This window comes from Canis lupus, chromosome 23, assembly GCF_048164855.1.
Source record: "Canis lupus baileyi chromosome 23, mCanLup2.hap1, whole genome shotgun sequence".
Lineage (NCBI taxonomy): Eukaryota > Metazoa > Chordata > Mammalia > Carnivora > Canidae > Canis > Canis lupus.
In genome coordinates, this window is record NC_132860.1 from 19,738,483 (window position 1) to 19,756,738 (window position 18,256).

An 18,256-nucleotide genomic window follows, 5' to 3' on the forward strand; every position below is an offset into this window, starting at 1 on the left:
GGATGCACTACCCTTGCTCCAGGCTCCTCAACCCAGGAGGTTCCCTCTTACCCCCAGATACCATGTGGGGGTGTGGCTCTTTTAGAGGCTGGCAGATTCGAGTGGGTTTCATCTGTGCAGGAAGAATTGGCCCACTGGCCCACTGTATAAACCGTCGCCTCTGAATGCCATTCCTGGAGATGGAGTATTGCTGAAGACCCAAGCCCATTGTTAACCACTTTCTTATTTAATTATTATTCAAGTGGGCAGCAGATGCACTCCAGGGCAGTGACTGCTGGGGCAAGGTTATTTTTGAATAAGAGGAGAGTTCAGATGCAGTTGACTTTTTGTTCAGGCAGAAATGTTATTTTCTAACACGTTATTATTATCTCTTATATCTCTAGTATTACCCTCAAATGTTTCCATGTTTTGTATGATTACTATCTCTACAGACACTTGGAAGAATGCTGATTTTGCATCCCAGCTGAAGATGATAAAATATTTACCATCTCTCTCTGGCTGTCTGTCTCTCTCTCTTTTTGTTACAGCTAATTCAATATAAGAAAGAAGACTTGCTTGGGAACGACTGAGTGCTCTTGGCTTTGCTTGCTGACCATTTCCTCTACCAGCTGGAAATACAATGCCCCATTAACACTAACCATGCCTACTTGTCCAAACAACATTCTGGCTGCTTGTAACAATTGGCACAGATGCTGAAAGGTTTGTTAATGTTTTTCAGATCCCCAAACATGTAGCGTATCTTTATGCTCCTTGCAATTGGTTTTGCTTCAGTGGCCCTGGAGGTGTTTATGGATACTGGCATGCTAAATATCATCAATAAAAAGTTTATTTTTTGGGAAAAAAAAAACTCAATTATAAGTTCTTCATTTTGTCCAAAAAATACTTTCCTGGTATTTTTCTCTTTTTTATCATCACAGGTAGGTGGAGTGAATCATTACATTGTATAAAACTGCTGCTAAAGTGTTCCCCTGGTGAGAAAAGCCAACTTACGGACTAATGTCCTTGTCCCTCCTGACTAGTTCTCATAGTCTAGTCTAGTCACAGGATGCATCTGTCTACCACTCGCCATAGACGTCTTTATGGTGTTTTTGCTTCCTCTGTCTAATATAAAAGAAGACACTGAAGTACTCTAGGACCCGGCCACCTACATCAGTTTGTGGGGGGTCCTTCATGATTTACTACGGCCTCATTACTGTTCTGATTATTTCTCAATTATACTCGAAATGCAAAGCTATCACCAGATGGCAGAAACAATAGGCCCCAAATGGAGTCACTTTTGCTAAAGCCCCATGTCAACAAATCAAGACTTAATACCAACTGCAGTTTCAGCCTTTAACCAGTGAATGTGACCTTTAACCAGTCAATCTGGACTTACCTGGTCAGAGCTAGTGAGGTAACCTGCTGAGCCCCTCTCTTCCCCCAAAGGAAGGTGATCTTGCTGAAACAATCCACTCTTTGCTAGAACAACTTCCTTGCTTCACCTCCTTCTGCCTACAGAAGTCTTTCATTTTGTACAGCTCCTCAGAGCTCCTTTCTATCTGCCAGATGGGATGCTGCCCAATTCATGAATCACTGGATAAAGCCAATAAGATCTTTAAATTTACTCAGTTGACTTTCGATTTTTTTAAACAGTGGAAACAGAGAAAGAAAATGACCTCTTCTCATCCTTTTCCTAAATGGAGAAAAGTTCATCAAAACTTGGAGCTTATTAAAGGCCATTTTCATTTGAACAGCCCACTGAGTGTCAGTACCTTTTACATCTTGCCCTGAAAGGACTTCCACTTTGGCCTCTGTTGAATGGAAAATTGTGGAACTTTAGAACTAAAGGAACCCAAATGCTTTCACTATATGTCTCATTCATTCATTCATTCATTCATTCATCAATACTAATTCAATGCCTACATAACAGAAGTAATGTTTCTGTTCTCTGCAAATCATATTGTTCCATGCAATGAATCAATGCCATAGATTCCTATAAGCTAAAGGCAAATAACGCAAGGTCAGTCATCAGCTAGTCCCTTATGAAATAAGAGTCTGGAAAGCTGGGCCTTGTTGAGAGAAGAGATAAATTCCAACTGTTCCTTTTACATGCAGATAGGAAATACTGGAGATCTGAACATAAGGCATAAGCAAAGAGGACTCATGCTAGATATAAAGGAAGCATAAACAGAAAGAGTTAGGGGTCCCCCCACCAAAGAAAGATGCGATAGAGCTTCAGTGACCTATGAGAAGTCCTTTAGGTCCCCAGCTATCTTTTCTGATCTACTTGCACAAGCACACTTCTTGTAGAACTTCCTAGGATGTGTCAGAATCACAAAGACATGCAAAAACCACTAATCTCTACCAGGCCAGGGAATAGCCTGTTTGCATCAGAGACAATCAATCAGTGGTAAAACCACCCAGTGCTGTTTCAAAAGTAAGCAAGGACCTGCAGTGGGCTCCAAGATATGGACCCCAAGACTCCAGGCAGTTTATATTGTTCTTGAGCTCCAGGAGCATGTCCAGAGCCCCTTCCCCTTGTCTGACAGCTACCTCTGCTTCACTATACCATCAGGCCCCTAAAAGGAGCACAAACTTCATTAACATAACATAGGATGAACGCATAGTCATGTTTTCTAAGTATGTCTACACAATCTGTCTGTCTACAAGTGATGACAAAGCTCCTCTTTCTGAATATTCATCCTCAATTTTATTTTATTTTATTTTATCCTAAACTTTAAATAAAAAGAACCTGCTCATGCAGAACCTGCTCATGCTTGCTTGGGGGGAGGGGGGTGGTGGTCATAGTTTTGGAAGTTATTCCCTGTGATCTCCTTATTTGCTGCAAATGAAGTTTTCTTTGTGTGACAACTCCCCTTGGGGTAGTCTCCACTTGGAATTCACCAAGGAGCAAACTCACATTAGTTCAGTTACAGAAGTTTCCACCAGCTGAGAGGAGGAAATAAAGAGCCTTTGGCAGAAGAGACAGAGAGAGGGGAATAGAGGCTCTCATGTGAGGTCCTGGCTTCACCCCCCAGGCCTGAAATCCCAAGTTTCAGGTGGATTGAGGAGGAAGCTGAAGGTGGATGTGACCCCTCTGCCCACATGAGGCCAAAGGAAAAATGTAGAAATGGCCACAAGGGGTGCCCAGCTGGCTCAGTGGGTGGAATGTGTGACTTGATCTTGGGATTTTGCCACATTGGGCATGGAGCCTACTTGAAAATAAAACCTTAAAAGAATAGAATAGGCATGCAGAGGGCACCTCCTATGTCATCAAGTCTCCTGTAGCTCCCATGTGTCCCTGATGTTTGGAGGGTGTAGAAAGGTGACAGCTAGCTGACAGGGTTGGAGCAGGGTCCAGCAAGTGGGGAAGTGACCCCATAGCAGGGGCTGCAAAGACTTTCCAGGCTTCCTAGGCTGGGCATCAAGTGAGAGGTGCCACCAGACTGCTGGATCTATAGGGCTGGCAAGAGCCAAACGCCCAAGGAGCAATCCTACCTGGCTTGTACTGTGAGGAGAGGTTCCAAGTTACATGAGCAGAGATCCTCAGCACAGGCAGTGACAGGCAGTATCTGATGCCCAAAGACAAGAAAGACAGTGTCCCCTGTCAGATGAAAGCATGCGGTCCACCCCTGCCACCTGGACACAGCTTAGGAAGTAGGAAGAAGGGGACTCTAGGAAGAAGGGAGAAAACTCTGGTAGGGAATTTGAACATTAAATTTGACTGAATATTTATCCCAAAGAGACTGAAATTATCTAGAAAAGACCAGAAACATGAATTAGCAAGATCAAGTTTATTTTTTTCCCCTTCCTGTTTCTTACCAGGATGGTATTCATTTTAGATAATACAGAAATTTACATTTTCTTACACTATTTTAATATACTTTAAATGCTTCTTGTTCTCTCAGTTCCATCCAGAGCAAGCATTTTGTTCTCTGTTGGATTATGTGTGTGTGTGGGGGGGGGGGGAGCATGTCACAACATGGGGATAATACTGTGATAGCTCGTGGCCTTCTGGGTACTGAATCCTCATCTCCATTACTTCCCCAACACACACTTTAGGCTTATGCTCAGCTCATTGACCCAGTTCTTGAGCCACCCCTTCAGAGGGCAAAGCATGTGATTGCCAGCCTCAGTTCATTCCCTACTTATTGGAACTGGATTCATGGTATCTCCAAAGACCTGCAATGGGTCCCTCCTGCTTCTGAGTGGCAGCACTTTCTAGGGCTCTTCTTGTCCTATCCCTCAGTCCGTGATCCTCCCTCCTCATTCCAACCAGTCTTCTTCTCTGTTAGTCTAGTCCTCACCAGGACTCAAGTCTTGCAAAAGACCCAAATTCCTTTGATCAGAACCCAATCTCCTGCTTGGTTCTTTCCAGCCAACTCCTCCCTTTTCTGGAGAATCACTCCTGTTTCTTCAATCTTTTATAAATAACCATTTGCCCAAAGTGCTAAGGCCTCTGACTCCCTCACTTCAAAATCTGGGTAGCAGTAGGGTTCACCCATGTCAATTTCCCCATCCTGCTGAGCTCTTCTCAGGAAGTGGAAATGGGCCCTGGCTCACATTTCTATGACCCCCGACCGACAGCAAAGTGAGTCGGAAGAGACACTTAACCCAACCAGGGCAATCAGATGCCTTCCCCTGAGAGTATGTGTACCTCAAAGACTCCAGGTAGGTCCTGCTGGGCACCTGATGGATACTACCTAGAGCTGGTTTTAAGGGCCTGCTCATGTAACTCACAGTGCAGTCTAGGCAACTGACATTTGCTTGAGCTCTACAGCTCTAAGTTTACACTTTTAAGGAGGCTCCAGAGGGTGTCAGATGAGTACTCTGCTCATGCCAGACAGGTGTACAATGCCACACCTGTCCCTCAGTTACCCTGGGGAATAACTCTGAGTTGCAAGGGGGCACTGGGCTCAGTGAGATGGCCCTGCAGATCGCCAGACCAGCCAAGTACAGAACCTCGTTAGCCTTATACACATATACGAGTGAAACGCTGAGCTTGGAGACAAGAGACTTATCCACACCTGAGCACAACTTGAGTAGGACTTTGTGGTTTATAATCTTCTACTTCTGCCAGTCAGGATAATGTTACTGATCTTCACTATACATTCTTTTTTTTTTTTTTTTTTTTTAAGATATTACTTATTTATTCATGAGAAACACACACAGAGAGAGGCAGAGAAACAGACAGAGGGAGAAGCAGACTCCTCACAGGGAGCCCGATGCGGGACTAGATCCTCAGACCTGGGGTCACAACCTGAGCCCAAGGCAGACACTCAATGGCTGAGCCACCCAGGCATCCCTTCACTATACATTCTGATGGATATTCTGTCTTCTAGCTCTTTTAGAAAAGTAAAATTTTATTTAGCCAAACAGTGTCTGTATCTGATCTTTCCAAACAGTGTCTGTATCTGATCTTTCCCTTAGACTAGGTCACTCCCTGTTGATGCAGAGGTTGTAGAGCACTCCAATGGGACGCGGTGAAAACCTGGAGCTGTTTTTGTGGACATGGCTGCTATAAACATTGGGGTGCAGGTGTCCCACTGTTTCATTGCATCTATATCTTTGGGGTAAATCCACAGCAGTGCAATTGCTGGGTCGTAGGGCACCCCAATGTTTATAGCAGCAATGTCCACAATAGCCAGACTGTGGAAGGAGCCTCGGTATCCATCGAAAGATGAATGGATAAAGACGATGTGGTCTATGGATACAATGGAATATTACTCAGCATTAGAAATGACAAATACCCACCATTTGCTTCAACGTGGATGGGACTAGAGGGTATTATGCTGAGTGAAGTAAGTCAATTGGAGAAGGACAAACACTATATGGTCTCATTCATTTGGGGAATATAAAAAATAGTAAAAGGGAATAAAGGGGAAAGGAGAGAAAATGAATGGGAAATATCAGAGAGGGTGGCAAAACATGAGAGACTCCTAACTCTGGGAAATGAACAAGAGGTGGTGGAAAGGGAGGTGGGCGGGGGTTGGGGTGACTGAGTGACGGGCACCGAGGGGGGTACTTGACAGGATGAGCACTGGGTGTTATGCTATATGTAGGCAAACTGAACTCCAATTAAAAAAAAAGAAAAAAAGAAAAGAAAAGGAAAGGAAAGGAAAGGAAAGGAAAGGAAAGGAAAGGAAAGGAAAGGAAAGAAAAGAAAAGAAAAGAAAAGAAAGAAAAGAAAAGAAAAGAAAAGAAAAGAAAAGAAAAGAAAAGAAAAGAAAAGAAAAGAAAAGAAAACCCAGAGCTGCTTTTATTATTCTTGCCAAAGGTTCATGATGGAGGCCAGCTCCACATGCAGGAGGGTGGGACAGGTGCTGGGATGCGGCCAGGCAAACACCATCTTCTCTGGGATAGAGAGAAGACAAGGCTGTGGTGGGAGCTCCAAGAGCTCTACTGCCTCCTGAGGCCCCACTGAGGGGCTACTCCTTCCTGTCCCCAGGTCCCAGGCAGCCAGCTCTGGGGGAGTCTGTACAACTTCCCTAGCCTTTGGCATCATGGAGAGTAAAGGGAGCTGTGTTGGCTGACCTTTGAGTGTGCAGTGAAGCCGTCCAGAAACCCTGAGAGAGAAATGGATTTTTGAACTCACTGGCTTTGAAGACTCCATCTGCCACCTGCCCTGGCAAGGTCAGGGTGTGCTGGATGCAGCCTGGAGGCAACTGCCAGACCTCTGCAGGGGTCGGGGTTCAGTCCTAACCTGGTCCCTCAGCCCCCAGCAGTGAAGAGCCTCTGGCAGGTCAGCCTCCCTTTATACTAAATCCTACTTACCCCATGTCTTCTCTCTTCCCTTTCTCTCATTCATTCATACACACACATATGTACACACACACACACACACACACACACAAACACACCCACACATACAGAACTGGGATTTAGTTGCTGTTTTTGTTTTAAAGCAGAAAAATGTAAAGGTTTTTAGATAGTACAAGGAGAGGGGAGAAGAAACAGAATTTAAGCACCTGCACCTACGTCCAGTCATGTCTCAAGTGACCCCTCCCCCTAATCCATTGGGGGCATTTCCAACCTCCCTTTTACCCTCTGTGACAAACATTATGGATGATAGGACCATGAAGACACACAGCAGTCCCTCACAATGTGCGACATACAGAATAACGACCATAATGGAGAACCTCACAGAGTGCTTATTATGTGTCACCACGGTGCTCTCACACTTGGGAGACAGTTGCTGTTATGGCCACTTTGCAGATGGGAAAACTGAGATTCAGAAAGGGAAAAACAAACAACTTGCAAGTGGCAGCACAGGGATTTGAACCCAGGTCCGTTCAGTTCCACAGTGAACACCTCTACCTTATGGCTCAGCCTCCTGCCACTTCTGTCCTTAGAGCTGTCATGGTGACCCTCTCGATCCTGCTTGTCATCTCCTCTGGTACCAGTGTCCCACTTCTGCTAGCTGCACTTTATTTTTGAAAGGTAAAGTATTGCTTCCATTCTCAGGATGCATGTGGAGCCCTGGGTACATACTTCAAAGAGACAGGAAGCAACTGGGCAGAGACAGTTGCTTGCCCCTCACATGGGTGCTCCAGCATGTTGTTCTGCTGCAGCAGTTGAGAAACTACTGGTGTGCCAGCTGGAGTCACTCTAGTTGCTGCAAAAGACAACTCCCAAGTTTCAGCAGTTTAACCCTAAAAACATCGATTTCTCACTTACATAGCTGTCATACACACATTTGCAAGAAGCCAAGTGCTCAGGGTTTAGGGAATATCTCCTAGGTGAGTAAAGTCAGACAGTGTTTTTTCCTTGGCAGTGAAGGAAGCTCCCAAAGCCCGCTTTCTACACTTCCTGTCGGGTACCATGCATGCGCTGCCAGTTGGGCCCAGCGTGCAACACACCACCCATCCTTACTTCCCAGCAAAGGGCATTGAGAAGGAGTGGCTTGTGCACTGAATCGGGGCTCCTGTCTCAGCCTTACACCAGACCCCTAAACCTCACTCCTTCCCCATCCTGTGTCTAAGAAGCAGGGAGCTCTGTGACACTCCAGATTATAAGCAAGAATTATAGTCAGCAGTGACTCATTAGTGTGCAAAAAGTCTATTACAACTGCTCTGATGGCCACTGCTACTGACAGACTCAGGCGGTATAATAAGCCCACACGTGGACTCCTTTGAGAGCGAGCTCCACGAGAAGCTGAAGAAGCAAGGGGCAGTTGGGTCAGTTTCCATCTCTCAGCTACTTCTCAGGTGCTTCCCAGGGACTGTGGGTCTCCCTTAGGGATTAATTTTGAGTCCAGGAAAGAAAGAGTCCTGGCTTCGATGGCTCAGGGGCAAAGGTGTCCCCAGGGACCTGTAAATGAGGGGGCCCTAGGTGCTGCTCAAATACACCCAGAGGCCCTGAAGCTTAGAATCAATCCATAAGGCCCATACTACTCTTCTCCTTTGGCATCACCTCCAACAAAGGAAAGACTGTCCCTTCCTCCCCAGGCCTGCTGCCTCTCCACAGCCGCCCCGCATGTCAACTTCAACCTAAGGCTCCTGACTCTCAGTGGCAGCAGGTCTCACACTGACAAGGCTCTTGCCTTGGCCTCTCAGGATGGCTTTGCAGGGAGCAGAGTTGCCTGCACTGGGAGAATAAGAGGGATGTTCCCTGCCTGGAAGTCATGCTCCCTGGAGTCCTGGGTCTTGGGGGCTCACTTCCCTTCACTTACCAAGAGCAGGAGGTGAGAACACTTCTTGGGCAATCTCACCTCCTTCCTCTGTGTGCTCCTGCAGCACCTACTGTGGGTTTAAGCCTATGACCGTACATTTTAATGATTAGTTTGCATGCCTTCTTCTGTCTCCCTTGTGGTCTATAAGCTCTTCAGGGGAAGGCTGCTTATTCACATCTATTTTCTCACAAATGTGACCTAGTGAATGCAATTTGTTTTTGAGAGAATGAGTCAGTAAATAAAAATGAGAGTGGGCCAGTGGGGGATGCATAAAATGAGAAGTAAGTGATGGGCGGAAATGAATGAACGTGTGCGGCAGAATGATGGCCCACCGTATGCAAGTATTCACTCCTCTCTTCTTCCTTGCGCACAGAACCCTGGTTTTTAGTTGGGCATATTTCCAACCAACAAAAGAATCCATTTCCCATATGTGGCCATGTGACTGTTCTATGACTAAGTTAAATATAGGTAGATGTGTTGCACACATCAAGGAAAATCCTTTCAAAGAAAATGTGTGTGCTTTTGTCTTTTGTCTTTTTCAACTTTTCTGTAACCTGGAAGATTTGTGATGGTTGGAGCTTAGCAGCCATGTTATTCAATGAGGTAACCTCAAAACAAAACCAAACCCACAAACCCATACTCGGGCAGTGAAGCAGAAAGACAGAAGTCTAGGTCTCTGTTGATCAGAGAGCCACTATAACACCTAGACTGCCTTCTTCTGGACCTTTTTTTAGGTAAGAGAGAGAGAAATTTCCATTGCATTTTTTTTTTTTTTAAATCACAGGTAGTTGAGTCTGCTACTAATCAGCTTGTCCAGAATCATAGGTTAATGCTAGAGCCAGTCCTGGAATCCAGACCTCCTCCCTCCCAGTCTCCAGTTCTTTCTGATGCTACACATAAGTCACCATATGGCAACCTGAAACTCCACACTCATCCAGATCTTGCAGATACCTTCCAAATGTCAACCCAAAGCCAATAAACAGGGAATCAGAAAATCCTGATTTTTGAAGACAATCAAAGTGAGGGATGAGTGATCCATGTTTAAAACCTACTAGACAGGTGGGGCACATAGATTCAACCTCAGATTGAATGCAATTTCCAACAGCCCCAGGAAAGGCAACCAGAGAAACCCGTCAGTGACCACAGACCCTGGTACACTCACACTTTTGGTGGCTCCTGCATTTTAACAGCAAAGCATTTATTCTTCCATAAAGTGGAACATGTGGGAGTAGGGTCTCACCTCCACCAGGGAATGCCAGTGTGCGATGGGCTTCCGAGGATATGACAACATTTCACTCCAGTGGTCTCTGCCCAGCCTCTCAGCTTCGTTGCCTACTTGACACACGCCGATGATCTCATTATGACCTACACTGTGAAAATGGCCCACAATAATTTTTGCTTAAAATTTTGGTATGCAACAGCAACAACTACTCAATTAAATGAGTGGGAATTAGGGAAAGGGTGGTTTTTTTCATTCCCTCATTTAAAACTACAGGACCAGCATAACAGGTAATAGAACTTGGGATCCAATACTGTACTTGGTGGTACAGAGAGGAGGAGCAGAGTATGGCCATTATACATCTCAGCTTTTGTCACACTGGCATGGCTTGGCTTGTTCTTGATGCCTGCTAAGGATGACTCTAATTCTAGAACTAGGCTGACCTCTAGGTCTTCAAACCTATATACCAAAGAGGAGACCATCTGAAAGGAGTTCCTTGCATTAATGGCTGCTCAAATTCCCATAAGAGGCAACCAAGTATGGGTAAGGGAGAAGTGCTGTGGAGGGCAGCTGTGGTCTTGAGCTTATAAAGAGGGCAGGGTGGAGATAGCTCCTGGGTCTTCTTGCAACCCCTCTCTTCGGAGAACATGTATTCTCATGCCCTATGCTCTTTCCTTCCAAGCTCATCAGTGCTTCTTTGATCCAACTTGATTTCCCTACTGTAGAAAGATAATTTCGCCTGTGTAACATTAGGGTTAATACTTCTGAAACTTTCCCTGGGTATGTCCCTGCCTCAGGACAATTTGTCCTCCTTAGCAGTTTTTGGTTAGAAGTCATCTGCATACCTACAATGATAGGACCCATCCTTTAACTCTTTGGGATCCAAACTCATGGACTTTCTTTTCCCTTCCTGCAAAGATGAATGGTTTTTCTCCTTATTTGTTTGTAGGGAATAAGAGTGAGACATGGGTGGGGGAGAGTGAGGGATATTCGAGTCTATGCTCATTAAAATCAGTTGCATGCAGAAGCCCCATGAATTCTGCTATGGATTTTTCCAGGCAGATTCATGAGTTTACTGAGAATTGAATTGAAGCAGAGCTCATATAATCAGATTTGTCGATGCGGGAAACTTGGCAATCGCTTGAAAAAAGCTGGCCTAGGTTTCCACGGTTGGTGGGCAATGGCCCCTCCTGTGGCCTGACACTATTGGTGTTGTATTTCCTGCAGGGAGGACAGGATGAGGTCTATCGCTGGATGTGGGCTGTCACACCCATGGGCAGCTGAGCCAACCCATGGGCTCCCTGCGTTGGAAAATGGGTCTGCTTGACCTAGGCATCAGCTAGAAAGAGTGTTCAGGGAGCTGAAGCTGCCTTACTGACATTTCAGGGGTATGTGGGAAAATTCGTGGCTACAAATAATATTTATAAGATTCTATCAGAAGTCAGAATGATTTTTTATAATTGTGCCCAGACCACGTGGGAGGTTTCCAATTAAAAAGAGCCTGCATTTCAGTCTAATGACTGGTTTAACATGTCTAATTCCCTGTTGGTACTTCCTTTGCATATTAAAATGACTGTTTTTCAAATCTGTCCTTTAAATACACAATTGGCTACAATGCAGGCTATAAATATCTCTTCTGTGCTGTATTAATTAGAAAGTCGAGCATCTTATACATTTTAATGTACCCTGTCATCCATACTGATTCTAGCATTTTCAAGAGAACATTTCTGTTTGCTTTCAGACTTAAGTGGATGGAAATGATCTTTATTAAACACATTGAGAGAAGGGAAAAAATAACAGAGTTATGTATTTAGAAATGCAGCTAAAGGAATCACTCTTCTATTTTGAGTGGAATCTTCCCAAAAAGGCCAGGCAGGATTGCACGGGAGAATATTAAGAGCGGTGGGGCCACGGTTTTCCAGGCTGAGATTCTGAGGAGTGTGCAGGGCCAGAGAAGGGATGAGGCTGGGAGGTGGGGAGGGTGGGGAGGGTGGGGAAGGAGAAAGAAATGAAAAGGGGGAGAGCAAACCACTACAGCAAGGTTTGGAAAATGCTGGCTCCTGGTCAGTCAGCTTTCCCCATGGGGCTCATCTGACTCGGTTCCCACAGCATGGGACCCCAGCTAAGAGTCTGTGGCCACACGCCCCCTCTGCCCTCCCTGCCCTGAGCATGGAAGAGCCACCCTGAGAGAGAGCTCCAGGCATCTCACCGGTCGTAGTCCATGACGGCTATGGACAAGTGGATTTGGTCAATGTTCTCAGGGGGGACGTCAAAGACTATGGCTTCGTTGTAAACAGGATTCAGAGTGTTCCTCTTGGTGGATGTTTTCCTTTTCTTCAGTCGTCTGCCATCACACATCAGGGACACTTTCACGTAGGGATCTGTACAACCATGAGAAGCAGAAAGGATAAATGTGAGGATAAATGTGGATCTGGAGGCCAGTTTCATCACGGCAGAGCTCCACGGACTGTGGGATGCAGAACTCCCTTACCTGCCTATAGACGGGAGTTGAGGATTTTAATTAATATGATGCCTGGGCAGTGATGAGAGTTAGGATAATTAAGACATTCATTCAAGAAAAAGCAAAGGACTCCTCAAAGTGTGTGGAATTTAAAGATAGTGTGAAAACATCTGTTACCGAATAAGAAAACATTCCAGCTCTATGCAAGACCTGCCTGGCTTCCATGGGAAGAGACATCAAGGTGTTCCAAGGCAGGGGAAATGGGCTGCAGGCCTCGACTCTGGGCCACCCCAGAGACTCTTCCTAAACATTAGGTCTTTAGGAAAGGGATGGACAGGATATCTAGATGACAGGGAGACTTGGGGGAGAGCAGGGGCCTCGAGCCCCAGAGCTGCCTGCGGCTGCAAGGAAAGGAAGGCCAAAGACTTGCCTGCAGTGCAACACAAGCACAGGGTGACAGGTGACAAGGCTGGTCTCTGCTTCCAGTGGGACTTTCTGGTTCCGCCTCACTATCCTTCTGCTCAGTGGGTGGGTTCTCTCTCATTACCTGCATAACCATGCACTGCCCTGACTGCCCGTACACCGTCCAGGAGGGACTCAGAAGGGGCCACATCTTTTTTTCTCTTGGAAAAATACTGAAGGACAGTAAACAGGATATATTGCATCCAATACACTTTGGTTTCTGTGATCAATAGCCAGTGGACTGGGTGTTTTAGGACCGTATTTTGAGAGCCTCTGCAGAGGTTGCTTATAAACTTATATAGAAAGAACTGCATGTTGAGGCATTTTTGGTTTAGGGTTTAGAATTTAAGTGTACATGCTTGATTCACTGGTAATACCAAATTATACAGCTCATTGATGGGCCTTTTTTGAGGATATAAGATTGTTTTCAATCTTCGTAGGCCTGAGATGGTAACTTTATATCTGAGGAAGGACCCAGTTAGATAAGCTGTATCAGCATGTGCAAACTATAGGATTAGTTCACAATCATGGTGAAGAAGACCTAAGACAGAATAATAATGATTATTCACATTAGATAGCATTTAGTATGTGCCAGGTACTATTCTTACAATTTTATATGCATTAACTTATTTAATCTTACAACAAGCCGATGAGGCAGATACTGTTATTACTCTCATTTTACAGAAGGAGAGTCTAAAGTGCAGAGAGGTTAAGGGACTTGCCCAAGGTCACACAGCCATGAGGTCTAGCACTGGGACTGAACCTAGGTAGTTTGGTTCCATGCACCTCGTTACTCTACTAGAGACTTCATGAGCACTACATTAGAAGCCTATGAGGAAGTCCGAATTTGAGAATGTCCTACCTGATGCTCCTGTTATGTCCATTGCCTTTAAATTCCTTGCTTTTATAATGGTAATGGTCAGCCTGCCAGCAGTTGGAAGATAGCAGAGGGAAAACATCAACTCTCCAAGATCCACATTGTCCTGTGAGAAAGCACAAACTGATGCATTAGAAAGTGTCCTGAGCCTGGTCTGTACACGGATCAGCTGTGGGGCAGCCCTGGAAGGGATAGCACTTCTGCTCCTCTTGTGAGTCCCCGGTATCTCTCCCTTCATGTCAGTCACAAGGAGAGGAACAGGTGCTTGGACTTGGGGGTCCCTGCCCCCAAGGAAGTACAGCCCCTGCTCAGATGGCAGGGCTATGGAGCCACGCAGGGCCTCTACCACTCTCTAGCTGGCAGCTTGCAGCCCTGCTCAGCCTCACATAGGTCCCTGCAGCCCTGAATGTAGCCCCCAGGGATGAAGCCCCCAAAGCCTCAACTCTTCTCCACAGAGTCCCCCATGTGGCTCCATTCACAGTCCCACCACAATCCCCCAGGGTCCCCAGGACAAAGCTGCCTGAAGAGCTGCTCTATAGGTGTGCACAGCCCCACCAACAGCCCAGACATACTCTGCACACAGCCCCACACTGCCTTCTGCAGCGTCTCAAACAGCTCCCCCATTTAGTCCCTCCCTGCTTCCTCTAGAGCTTCCCCCATAGTTTTTCCCACAGGCCCCACATCAGTCCACAAAGTCCTTCAGATAGTCAGCAGCCATATACCTCCTTCCTTTACAGTCCTACATACGCCCTAACACAGGACTGCCATACTTCCACACACTCCTGCAAACACTGCACCCCCAAAACACACACTGGTGCATGCACGTGCACACACACACACACACACACAGACACAACCCTCCACCCACCAGAGCACTGCACACAAACTGGTCATATACTATGTGTGTAGGCCAACATACAGTTCTGCTCTATCCTGAAATACTTAGTCTCTACCATCTGGTTCTAGACAAGCACTCTGCAGAAGGCTGAGAGTGGCACCCCTTGACCCATATGTGCCATTCACAGTCCTAGACACATCCAGACATTCACTTGGCCCTGTCCAGCCTCAGATAGAACCCTGTGTAGGCTCCACACAGGGAGAGGGGTGATGACCCCCTACTGCTGGCCTCGGGGCCTCCCACCTGGCTATACTTCTTATTTTCTCTTGGTGTGTCCCATGAGGAGCCCCTGCTTCCCTCTGCTGGGGAAAACATCTCCCCAGGCAGTGTGCAGTGGTTCAAATAGGAGGTTCTCTTCCTCCTCTTTAGCCCAAGGAGAGTGTTATCAGAAAGGGGGAAAAAAGCCAGTTCATTTAGTTTCCATTTCTGTGATACCTAATGCTATCGAGCTGGGTGCCTGTGTCTAATTAATACAGTTTCATACTGACAATGCTCTGGGGAGTCTGGGTTTTGCCCTCAACATCCACAGCCTCCCCTCCCCTCCTCCATTCGCCAAGGATGCTTCTATTTTTAGAAGCAAAGATTCAGTTCTGGAAGGTGACCTTGCCCAACCTCCCTGCCTTGACCGCTTCTGCAGGATGATGAGGCGAAGGGAATCTGTTTGGTCGCTAAGGCAGATGGATTGCTCTGCATCTTCGTGCATTGCTTGCCTTTTGTAAATAAATGACCTCACTTTGCAGGCAAGGCTTTTCTGTATTCTGAAGCCCGGATCTCAAGAGACCCAGGTAACTGGTCCTTTCCCTCTGGGGTAGAGTGAGGAGGAGAGACAAGGATTCTACAGGAGAGGGGGTGTCACACGGGGTGGACACTGGACAGTTTCATGCTGCTGGACTCCCCATTGCAGGACAAGTATGTGGTCTCCCTAAAAAGGGAAGATCTGACCCAGCTTCCTGCTGGTGGTAGAGGAGAAAGAGAAACAACAGCTGTTCCTACAAATTATCTTTTTCCTTCTACATTCCCTGTCCTATTCCTTTGCCCTTTGATTTCTGTCTTAAGCAAAAAGGCTAAAACACCTGTTCCTCCCTCAGCATTCTGATCACTGCTCCTTGATCACCACCACTTCCTCTCCTCCTGCCCAGAAAATCAGAGTTTGACAAAGTAAAACAGGAGTGACCAAAATCATGCCTATGAAGCTTAATCGTCACTAGCATACAATTCTGGAAGACCTGGGCTTACCCAAGCTCTGTAGGGTTCGAGATGTGCATGCCAGACCCTGCCCTCAAGCCCAGTGCACATGCTGAATGTGACGAGTCCGTTACTTTGTGCTAAGTACATTTTTTTCCCCAATATAAACCACATTCACAAATACTCATAATATGGCTCTTTGCTCATAATTTAAAAGAAAAAAAAATCAAGCTTCAGACCTGGTCAGACAGTATTTGAAAAGTCAACTAGGACTAAAATCCACATTTTTACTTAAAACCCCCCAAACCCCAGAAAATTAAAATGTAGTTACCGAGGAGAAAATGCTTGATTTGATTTCCAAGTGCTTTAAAAATAAAAGTTAACATTTTCTAAGTCATGAAAGTAAAAATGATGATAAAATTCAAATATAGAAACTTTTAGTGAAACAGTAATCATCCCCCTTTCTTATGAATATAACATCTATGTCACTCCTATCCTCAGAGTAACACTGTGAATAATTGTTATTTTCTTTTCATCCATCCATCCAACCATCCACTCACTCACTTATTCCTTTAGTATTGGCTATGGTTGTGATGGTTGAACATTGCTCTTTTCCAGGTGCTGGGAGCTGTTTTTGCAGTGGGGGAACAACAGACACAGTCCCTTAAGGACAGATGGGCTTGCAGGGATATGCAACAGGAGTAGATGGAGCCTAATGTTAATTCTACTTTTTCCTCACCCCCTGATGTTGATTTGGGATCAAGAACCTATAGATTCTGATGTTTGCAAACACTCCCTTAAACCAATGGTTCTTAACTAGGAGCAGTGTTGCTCCCCTGGGAGGACATTTGGCACTATCTGGAGAAATATTTTATTGTTACAACGGGGGAGGCAAGTGTTACTGGTATCTTGCAGGTGGAGTCCAGGGATGCTGCTAAACATCCTACAATGCACATGGCAGCTCCTTCCTGCAAAGAATTATTTGGTTCAAAATGTCAATAGTTTCAAGGTTGAGAAACTGCCCTACACAGAAGTGCCTAATATTATTCATAAAAATTCTTCCAGAGTGCTGATAAAAGTCAAATATAAAAGGGTGATGGAGTATTTGGCTTCTTTTTCGGCTTGACAGGAATCAGATATGTAGAGTGTCACTGGTGGCTGTGTGCCCTGGCGGATACAAGGGGAAAGAAAATGTCATATAAAGAAATGCTTCATTTGCTCCTGCTTTGTGTAGCCAAGTTCAGTATTGATAGCAAAATACATTAAGAATTTATAGCAAGTGTGTGTGAATTCTCTACCTGCCAATTTGTAATGTGGTATGTTTACCTACAGTGGTCCATGATAGCTCTAGTTTTTGTCTAATTAGAGCACTTCTGCATTCCTCTTCTTAGGTTCTTCTGGTGAGCAACTTTCCAATTCTATGAAGTTTTAGAACAGCTGCTGCAAAGCTCAGCAAAATATTCATGCCCTTGTCCACTGTTGTCTATTCAGGGATGAGTATAAAACCCAAGCAAGGCCACTTGCAGTCCTCTCTGGGATTGGAAAATTGATACTGAAATGGAGAAATTATCATTTTATTGGGATTACTCATTGAGATGATATGAAAGTAGGATTGTAAGGTTCTTGTACTGTATATAGCACACATAGTATAATATTGCTTTAAGTTAGGTTGTTCGTATATATTAAAGATGTACACTATAAGTCCACAAGAAATGATTAAAGTATTAAAAGGATTTATAGCTAACATGCCAAAAAAGGAGATAAAATGGATGCTTTAAAAATATTAAATTAATCCAAAAGAAGACAGGAAAAAAAGGGAAAGAGAATAAGATTAGAAGAGACAAATCTGACAGAAATAGAAAACAAATGAGATGGTAAATTTAAACCCACTATTTCCACAAACACATTAAATATAAATGATTTAAGCATCCAGATAAAATGCAAAGATTGATTCAGTAAAAAAGCAAGACTCAATTTTATGGTCTCTACAAGAAATGTACTTTGAATATAAAGATATAAGTAGATTAAAAGTAAAAGAATAAAAAAAGATATGCCATACTAACACTAATAAAAAATCTGGGGTGGCTATATTAATATCAGACAAAGTATATGTCAGAGCAATGAATATTACCAGGGCAAAGAGAATTGTTTCATCATCATAAAGGGTCATTTCATCAAAAGCACATGACAATTCTAAATATTTATGCACCAGATAGAGCACTCTCAAAATACATAAAGCAAAAGATGACTGAATTGTGAGAACAGACAAGCTATAGTTAGAGGTTTGAATACTTGAACAACTCTGTCAACTAACTCAGTGTAACCAGTGGCATTACAAAAGCACTAAACAGCAGCAGAATACACATCCTTTCCAAGGGCACCCAGAACCCAAACAAGAAAGACTATGTTCTGGTCCATAAAACAAGTCTCAAATTTGAGAAGATTCAAAGTATATTTTCTGGCCTCAGTGGAAATGAATTGGAAGTCAATAATAAAAAGGCATC

At 44.8% G+C, this 18,256-nt stretch overlaps 1 protein-coding gene across 2 annotated transcripts in view; it reads right to left on the bottom strand.

Annotated features, from left to right (window-relative positions):
- The window catches only part of SYT9 (synaptotagmin 9), a 192,228-nt gene that overhangs the window by 40,790 nt on the left and 133,182 nt on the right, over nt 1-18,256 (bottom strand). Inside the window, exons 4-6 of one of the 2 annotated variants that reach the window (XR_012015607.1) lie at nt 13,655-13,775; nt 12,079-12,250; nt 9,891-10,015 (exon numbers count right to left, since the gene is read on the bottom strand). Coding sequence is in view for 1 of the 2 variants with exons in the window: in XM_072794223.1 (XP_072650324.1) it covers nt 9,891-10,020; nt 12,079-12,250; nt 13,655-13,775 (423 nt within the window). In the remaining variant the exon portion in view is untranslated. Of the gene's footprint in view, nt 1-9,890; nt 10,021-12,078; nt 12,251-13,654; nt 13,776-18,256 lie in introns of both variants that reach the window. The other variant, XM_072794223.1, reaches the window with a different exon arrangement.